This window comes from Gymnoscopelus microlampas (genome assembly GCF_963454915.1).
Source record: "Gymnoscopelus microlampas genome assembly, chromosome: 13".
Taxonomy (NCBI): domain Eukaryota; kingdom Metazoa; phylum Chordata; class Actinopteri; order Myctophiformes; family Myctophidae; genus Gymnoscopelus; species Gymnoscopelus microlampas.
Window position 1 is genome coordinate 38,659,728 of NC_139950.1, and position 9,458 is coordinate 38,669,185.

Sequence of the window (9,458 nt, forward strand, 5' to 3'; positions counted from 1 at the left end):
ATAGGGTCACAGGAAGTGGTCTTATCTGAAGGTGAACCATGTGGCCTGCCATTGACCAGTGTGCAGTGTGCAAGTCTTAAGACATCCTCAGATGGACGGGAAGAGGCAGAGAAACATGACGAGAGGTGTCAAGGCCCCTCGCTTCAGCCCTGACCCTCTCACTCCCTCAACACTCCTCTTTCCTCCGACCCTTGAACCCTGACCCTGGAGGTCTTCAACCCTGGAGTGCTGCCGTGTCACTGGACGTCCGGTGGACCCCCCCATCTTCTCCCGGACAGCATTGGGTCTGGAGACTATCCGAAATGGGGACGGATGGATGGATGGAAGGAAGGAAGGAGGAAGCAGAAAGGGAAAGTTGTAAACGAGTGTTTATGCGATGAACGGATGTTTGGATTGTCTTGAGTGAGAGATGTAGAGAGAGAGAGAGAGAGCAGCAACCGGACTCCTCTCTGTGCTCTGGTCTGTGTTACTGTAGAGGTTAATTGACTGTTTGACAGCTGTACCACTGTCCACTAGTGTTTATGAAGTGTTCATTCCTTAATATGCCTTCACACAAGTCCCTTCCCTCCCCCATTTCCTCTGTCACGGACGTTGCAATGGAAGAGGAAGCAAAGAGACGCAAGGTCATTGTTGCAGTTGTTCAACTGTGGATCCGTCACATTCCAGGATGGAGAAACTGGGGGGGACTCGGAGACGACACAAATGCGATTAGCCTGAGTTATCGAGGAAGCATAATAAAGAATATAAATACATTCCACTGCCATGTTGTTAGGACACTAATACTCAGAGTGCCAAAATGATGATCATGTGAAAGTTACATAACCTGTTTATTATCTGTTGAAGTACATTGACCCCGTAAGACGATGTTTAACATATTGCCTTCTATCCTCATTTGAAAATCTGCACTTGCGTAATGGAGCTTCAGGTTATATGACTCAGCATTTTATCTTCAGAATGGTGTGGATGCCAAGCTTGGGGCATTGGTGAACAGTGAAATTAAGCTATTAAATTAAACATGGACGCATAGTGTGGACAGAAAAATCTTCATTGAATATATCTCTAGAGAGAGGGGAAGAGAAAAAGGCTCGGGGCTTTTTCCAAGAATCTCCTTCTCTTTGTGTGGACCCAGTGGAAATATTACCAAACCGAAATTGTTACACAGAACTGAAAAGTAGAGACTGAACAAGGGAAATGGCAAGACTTGTGGTCCTTTGTGGGTTTGTGCACGCAATCAGGGCTTCATTCTGTGCCTTGTTATTCAAGAATTTCTTTGTGCAAGTCAGAAGCCCAAAAAAGAAAGTAATACAGTACTGCACATGCCTGGATTACTTTTTCTTTTATGCCATACCTTTGAAATTTTGATATGAAGATCACAGTTGATATCACATTGTATATAAATCCTTTGAAATCTTTTGAAGGGGTGATATGGTGGCTTTAAGGTGGTCCGGCAGGCAAGGTCAACATATGCATTAGGTCGCGTTCTCTAACATTCCATGGTTGCAAAGAGGCGGCGCTCCCCGCCGCGGCACGCCGAAACCATCTGAAACCTCACTTGGCAGGCACCCCACCTGCAGTTCTCCAGTTCTCCTCCAGGGAGCCAAAACGCCAACTCAAGTCAAACGATGTACGCCAGAAAACCGGTACTGCCCACAAGCTGCATCATGATGAGAAACTGACGCACTCAGCGGCCTGGCGTCACAGCTGTGTGACTGAGCCCTTAAGGGCAGTTCACACTGAGCACTATAACTTTAAAAAATATATTTATACAAATCGTTCTAAGTCAAGTGTAGTTCACGCCAACTATTAAAAAAATTGCAATGGTGAACGATATAGTTATATAGTTATAATGTGTGAACGGCCCTTTAAGGTGAACTAGGATGTGGGTGATGCTGAGTTACCATGGTGACCTGTTAAAAGATGGTGTGTGATTTCTGCATTGCCGTTCCTTTTTAAGGTGACACGGCGGGTTTTCATTACTGTCCTGTTAAGAATTCATTACGTTTTAAGCCCTGTTAAGGTGGTCTGAGGAATTGAAGACGGTCACAGCCTTCACTGAATTTGATGGGGATATGAGTATCAGTCCTGCTAGTCTGGGGTTATTTTAAGGTGGTATGAAAAGCTGTCCAGGGGTTATTTTAAATAGCTGTGTATGATTTGTAGTTTATATTTCTGCATAGATGGAATTCTAAAGTGGTGTGAGAATCAGTCCAGTTAAGGAGGTCACTGCTTCGATCTCTGCAACAAGGATGTCTCCTCTGCTGTGTTTTTAAGGAGGCATGAGAATCAGTCCTGTTAAGTTGGCAGCTGTCTGGATCACAGTTTTTGGCCATAGCGCGTTGACAGCCATTTGAGCCCTGAACTCCTCTGCCCTTCCCCAGGACATGGACATGCCGTATTTGGCCATGGTGTACGCTGGATGGTTCTTAAACCAGATGGGGTTCAAGTTCAGAGGAGGGGGACAGGTTCAGGATGTCAGGTGTTTTGCTGCTCTTCAGCAGGTGGGAGGATGCAGAGTTTGGACGTAAAGTAGGATCCTCGCAGGTTGATTGCCAACATGAGGTCAACTTTCTTCATCAGAGTCTCTATTGTTCCCGTCAGGTTGATTGCACTGGCGTTGTTCACCAGGATGTCAATGCCTCCAAACCTCTGGACAGCCTGTTTGACAGCATCGGTGATTTGTTTCTCGTCACGCACGTCGGCGATGCACGGAAACGCCTGACCTCCAACAGCCTCGATCTCCTGTGCTTGCAGTATAAATAATTCAAGGAAGCTTTGGATGCGGATTGGCCGTCTTGGCGGCAATGACAGCATTAGTTTCCAACTATTCTTTGTGGCTCGAGACGAAACTTCTGCTTTTTAATTGTATTTACTTAATTATTGTACCAAATTAAAAAAAGCTTCGAGCTTCCTGGAACCGTACATCTGTCACGTTAGGCTGTTGGACTACACGCCCTTACCTCTGGATAACTTTTTGCAGCGTGGCTCTGTAGGAGGCAGGGCTTGTCTAGAACAGTGTCTGTTTGTGTGTGTTTGTCGGGGCTAATCTTGCAAACCGCTGGACCGATCAGTGTCCGAATTCTTGTGCAGGCTGCCAGTAGGCCAAGGAAGGATTTTCACGTAATATATTAACTTGAATTATATAATGTCAGGAGGTTGGATTGTCAGATTGTAGATCTGCTATTTAATAAATAGCCAATGTATATGTAGGTTAAAAGTGGTTAAACTATTTCCCTGCTCTATTAAACTCATTTTGCTAGTGACCCCCTGGAACCCTCTCGAGGACCCCTGGGGGTCCCGGACCTCACCCAGGCCAGTGATATCTCATCTGTGATACAAATCCTCTTCCTGGATCATTACTGACCAATCAGCAGGATCCTGTGAGGGAGCATGTTGACACAGTTTCAAATGGCCCGGCCTTTTGAACTGTTTAATGAACTGATGTGCACGTAGTATTGGTCTTAAGATAAATCATTATTTGTTTATAAGCATTGCAGGCTACCGTTATTAAATTAGTGTTGTCGTTGTTGTGTCTCTTTTAGTTTTTAGATTTCTTTGGGGGCTTTTTTGGTCTTTATAGTTTTTACAGTAGAGACAGACAGGAAACGGGGAGAGAGAGGTTTGGGAGAGAGATGCAGCAAAGATCTTCGGGATCCTCAAACCCGCGATGCGCTGTCAGGCTACATTGGAGCCTAGTGGCCTGGAGGGCCACTAGGCCAGCGGTCTGGGCCGTCGTATCTCTTTTGGACTCCCCCTGTCTCATGTTCACCCAGGTCTCAGCTGGAGTGCAGGAATAAGATTCGGCTGTGAATGTTTTTAGGAATTCGCTATACCCACCACATGGGTATAGCAAGGTATTATAGTGGTATTCGTGTCTTCTGAGTGGGAGGCCTTGGGAGTTTGGCTAATACCAATCGTAGCTTCGTTCTATTTGACTCATGCGGCCGGATACCTGATGAGATGCGCTCCAGACCGCAGCATCACTGGTGAATGTGGAAGTGTTTCCTCCATGCTACGCTACGCCAACCCAGTGCTGCACAGCAGTCAGCTGTTGGAGGCTGAGCTGATGATTTGGTAAAGGCATACTGTATGTGTGTGCGAGTGTGTATATGAGTCATTTAACCTATTAAGACCTGAGGCCCATTCTAAAAACAGTTTTTGAAAAAAGCAGAAGCAAAGATTTTAGTTACAAATGTTTGCTTTAAAAAAATACATATATAAAGATTTGCACAAATGTTCACGATTTAAAAAAAATAGCAGATCTACAAGCTCATAGCGCGGCACTCGTCGCCGCACTATGAGCTTGTATATCTGCTATTTATGAATAGCCAAAGAATTCTAAAATGACACGGATGTGTTACCGGTCTTAATGGGTTAAGGCAAGTAGCAGTTGCGCAGTTGTATCGATATAGAAGTGCATGATGAGCAGACCTGTTGGGTATGGAGGTTTGTGTCACCGGCTTCGAATGCTATCAATGCATTGAATGGGAGATTATCACGTTTTATCAGACCATTGAATGGGCGAAGTAGGCGAGCTACCGTCTACCCCGCGATTTGTCAGACCATTCATTGGGCGTAATCAGGAGCTACTGACCTACCGACGGAGGCGGAGCAGTCCCCACAACAATATTTACGATTCTGTCCATATCGGTACATAACTCGAACGGCGCTGAGTAGGCACAGGCGAGGGTCGCACCGCTCCGGACGGCAACTCAGTCGCCTTAGCTCCTTCGGTGGCCCGTCGCGGGGCTCCACCTCGCCTGAGACTGCGCGCCTCCGTCATGGTCCGAAACCGAAACAACCAAAACCAAAACCGAAACTAAAGTATTTAAGTCATCTCCGTCGGTAGGTCAGTAGCTCCTGATTACGCCCACTGAATGGTCTGATAAATCGCGGGGTAGACGGTAGGTCGCCTACTTCGCCCATTCAATGGTCTGATAGAACGTGATAATCTCCCATTCTATGCATTGATAGCATCCGAATCAGGTGTTTGTGTGCACTGTGTGCACTCAGACCTACAGTATGCACTGTGAATTATGTGTGTGTGTGTGTGTGTGTGTGTGTGTGTGTGTGTGTGTGTGAAGCAGTCTCCGGTGAACTCGGATAGATTGGTTTCACCAGTGGCGTGCACAGACATTTTGAGGGGCAGGTGCTCAAGTAAATTATACTTTTTTTGTTTACTTGGTCTGCTCTTTTTTCCCTCTACATCTATACCTCTTGTGGGCTTGTAGATTGGCTATTTTTGGCTAAAGTTCTCCTCAGAAAAGGGATGCTAGGTTTCGAGTGGTTATGGTAAAAAGAAAAATCATATCACATAAAGATTTGGCGGACCCCCTGTAGTAACTCTGAGGATCCCCTAGGGGTCCCGGACCCCCTGTTGAAGACCCCTGCTGTGCCCTTTTTTCAAAAGGGCACTTCTGGTCAAGAGGGCAAAGGGCAGGTGCTCAAGCACCACCTAGAGTCTATCTGTGTGCACGTCCCTGGGTTTCACCTCTCTGGAGGCTGTGGTTCCGGTGTCAGCGCCATTTTTTCACCCTCGTTTTCCCCCCCCTCCAAACTCTCCAGAGAGTACATTAGCTGCTGAGCGTTGCATGATGCTTGGACCATAGCAGTGTTTTTCACTGGTCTGTGGGGAGCTGGCAGACTTTATGACACGAGGCCTAATGAGATTCTGAGGTTGGCAAAACCCAGCGAGGAGCAAGGCCCCTGTAAACAGGCCCCGCAAATTAGCCGAACCAACGCACCTCCGTGACTCCAGCGCAAGGGCACAAGGGAATTGGATGCGGAGCAGGGGGGGAAAGAAATAGTTTTATATCATTCCACAGCTTGGAATTATTGCAATTCTTTGCCAGCAAGAAGTCACTCAGAGGTTAACTTGCATGAGAGAGCAATTGTTATTGATTTATTTATTTTGTGCATGATAGAGTGCAGACATTGTTGCATGTGATGCAACTAGCCTGGGCCGTATTATATACACTTATTGTCTCCTGGTATTTTTCTAGGCGATGCCCAGGTGCTGAAGGACGTGGGCAAGGCTTTGGTCCTCTACAGGCGGACGGTCATGCCCTACGCTGCGTACAGTCGCAAGCGCAAGGGCTCCAGCGACGAGACGGAGGTGCAGCAATACGGAGGCTTGGTGGGCCAGGTCTGCGCCGAGAGGATTTTGCTCTACCGTGCCTAAGCCTCGATCACAGGAGCATCACGCATACGCTGCCCACCTTTTCACGTAACCACTTGAACCCTAGCGTCCCTATTCTGGGGCTGAATATTCACCAAAAATAGCAGATCTAAGCTCACCATGCGTCGTGTTGTGACACGTTCTGAGCTCGTAGATCTGCTATTTTCATTAAAAATAGTAAGTTTAGAAAGAAAATAGGAGGGGGCCTAGTATAGAGCCCTGGCAGACTCCGGTCAACTAAGTATAGGGTTTAAGTGGTTGAAGATATATTGCCTGCCTGCCTGCCCGTCTGATTGTCTGTATGTCTGTACACCCATGTCCTCTCTGCTGTGCAAAGTGCTTTTTGCTGCTTCACTCTGTAATCTCACCATGCTTCGCTCCGCACAGGCTGGAACACAGCCGTATCCACTCAGTACTTGTTCACCCACTGGCCTTCCTGATCACTTGTATCTCAGGACCTCTTACCTTTATAACCAGTGGTTCTCAACGTGGGGTCCATGGAGGTCCAGTAGTCCTTGAGGGGTTTCTATGGGGTCCCCAGCTATATGATTGATAGTTAATCATCACCATTATTACATATACAAGTATAATAAAAGAATGTAGAAGAATTGCTATTTTGAAGTATACCTATAGTACATAAACAGTAAAGGTTTTCTAGACCAAATCACTGACCATTATCGGACAAAATACAAATGTTATTAGATTGGTATCAAATGGCAGTCCGTGGCCTAATGGTCGTTGAAATTAAAAAGGTTGAAAATGTTATAGACTGTTATAATCCAACAGCCTCAGTACACTGTTTAGCTGTCAGCTATGCCTTTTGACTTGAATAAACGTAACCGACCACATTGGGCATAGGGAGCAGTCAGTTCAATGTTGCTTTGATTTCATGCACTCAATCATTTCCTTTCAACCCTGTATGGTGACCCGTACCCCAAACAAAATGCATTACACATGTATGATTCAAATTTGGAAACATGTTAGATAAGTGAATATTATGTTATTGTTCTTGCTTTATGGGAATAGAGGTGGAAAACATACGCGGAATCTCTCACAGGTGATGGTTGTCCTCCCGTACTAATGTGGGATCGGTTTCAACTTGGTGACCGTATGTTCCTCATTGAATGTCCACTGATCTCACACACACACACAGCAACAAATATTTAAAGCTGTAATCTATAAGTTTAATGTTATACCCAGGATTCTACCACCCAAGAGGGAATCCCTCATTGACCTCATTGACCAGGGGAGGTATTGTCCTTATGCACTCCTGGCGGTACTACCTGTCAACCAGTAGGTGTCCTACCCGACTCCAGGGTCTACATTTCTCAGTGGAAGAATAGGGAGACCACCTCCAACCACTGCAAATGTGCTAGTTACTGTATATAAGGGATAATGAACCCCGACAGGGTTATGCAGCATCCCTTGAATCACGCTTGAGGGGTTTATTTCTCAATAATGACCCCCTCACGCTTCATAATCCTACATGGGCCATGGCTACTTAAAAATGAATCAATACATTGACACAAAATATAACGATTTCATTGCTTGCGTAAAGAAAATACTCTATGAGGTCCGTCTAGCCTAGACTGAGCTACACAGCCAGCTCACAGAACACGGGTAGGAACTGCTGATCAAACACAAATCAAGATTCTGTTACTGCATTGCCTGTTTCTCACCTCAAATGTTTAGAAAAAAACATTCTTTAGTGTACTGTTTAGCTCTAAAATAACATTGTTTACTTGGCCCGCCATGTCGGATACGGCAAACAATCAAGCACCGTGGATTGATATGATCCAGGTGCCCAATCTCCGTCCCTGGCAACGGTCTGTTCTTCATAGCAGCAGTCTGCTATCAAGAAATAACCATTGAATGCTGTGATTGATGTGATTGACCAATCAGAATGGCGCATTCAACCTAAGGCATGTAATAAATTGTATTAACACACTACCATACAGATTGATTGAAATAGATAAATATTCATTAAAATAACTTCCAGATTGCAGCTTTTATATGAAATGAGAACATTTCTTTTCTGTGGCCAGAAATATCTAAAAATTGTTTGTGAAATACATATTTGTTGGTCAGGTTTTTTTTTTTGTGTTTTTCTATTTTGAAACATTTGTGAATTTTCGGTATGGACTAAAATGGGGGCATATGGTTTTGGCAGCTGATCTTAACATCCAAGCTCTGCCACAAAACCACAATAACAATATTTTGTTCAACAGATTCCTGTGAAGCCAACTTTAAACTATTTGTATGTCATATTTATAGCTTTATTTGCTTTTCTTTTAATATTGACAGTTATTATTGGTTTAACCTAATAAAGGGATTGTTTCTTCACTCTTGGCTTGTGTGTCTTTCTTTTGTGTGGAAATTATGCAAGACAACCTTTCTTGCAACTGTCAGAGTAATCTTTGCCACAGGGCAGTAATAAATGTGTAACCTTGCACACTGGCACAAGTGGAATGTAAATTTGCAAAGATACAAGAAGTTAATACGCACACAGATTCCGTTTTGTGATGTGGTCGGGCTTGTTTGAGTTGGGTCGTGCAACAGGTGTCGGATATATGAGCTGGCAGAACATGAATGCAAATGGCCTCTGGCCCTCCAGTGGAGTGTCAACAGCAGCCTAGCTCTCAGCCAGGGCAGGGCTGGGCTGAGCCCAAGGCAGTCCCACGTCAGCGGGCCAACACCCAGGACTAGACGAGGGCCTGGTCTGGCAGCCAGTCTGAAAACCTCATTGACATGAACATCCACATAAAGGGCAGATGTGCAGAGTTATTCCTGGGACGGTCTGTCCTCTATAGTTGGCTGGGTGGGCTTCCTGCTCATCTAGGACCCCTGCCAGCTTGCTGTTGGACACACACAGTCAAACTCCGACCATAGACTGGACTGTATCTGACCAGTGGCTCGGCTCTCTATAGTTGTTTTAGTCTGACTTTCCACAGCCTGTTTCTGCCAGACAGCCTGTCTGTCTGCAACCAGTGCTGAGAAAACAGTCAAGAACGTTGCCATTGCCTCCAGTTTAAACCCAACCTGCGTTTAAGAGCTGCCTACAGTATGTCCTTGAGAATTAGGGCAGATTGACAGGCTAATTCTGCAGGAAAGGAACACTGACGCTGGCTAGAGGCCATGTTGGATTCACTGTTTCTCTCCCACATTAGGCACGCTTCCCCTGGGCCTGGTGTGTACACACATACGCATACACACACATTCCTGGCCCTGTCATGAGCAGTTAGTCTTGGTGGACACCACACGCAGGGACTAATGCCAGTACCGT

At 45.6% G+C, this 9,458-nt stretch overlaps 1 protein-coding gene across 3 annotated transcripts in view; it reads left to right on the forward strand.

Annotated features, from left to right (window-relative positions):
• Positions 1-8,518, forward strand: part of ate1 (arginyltransferase 1) — a 92,958-nt gene extending 84,440 nt beyond the window's left edge. For all 3 annotated transcript variants that reach the window (XM_084077154.1, XM_084077152.1, XM_084077153.1), the window contains one exon: positions 6,000-8,518. In XM_084077154.1, coding sequence (XP_083933280.1) covers positions 6,000-6,178 — 179 coding nt within the window. In that variant the 3' untranslated portion in view covers positions 6,179-8,518. The remainder of the gene's footprint in view (positions 1-5,999) is intronic.
• The last annotated feature ends 940 nt before the right edge of the window (positions 8,519-9,458 follow it).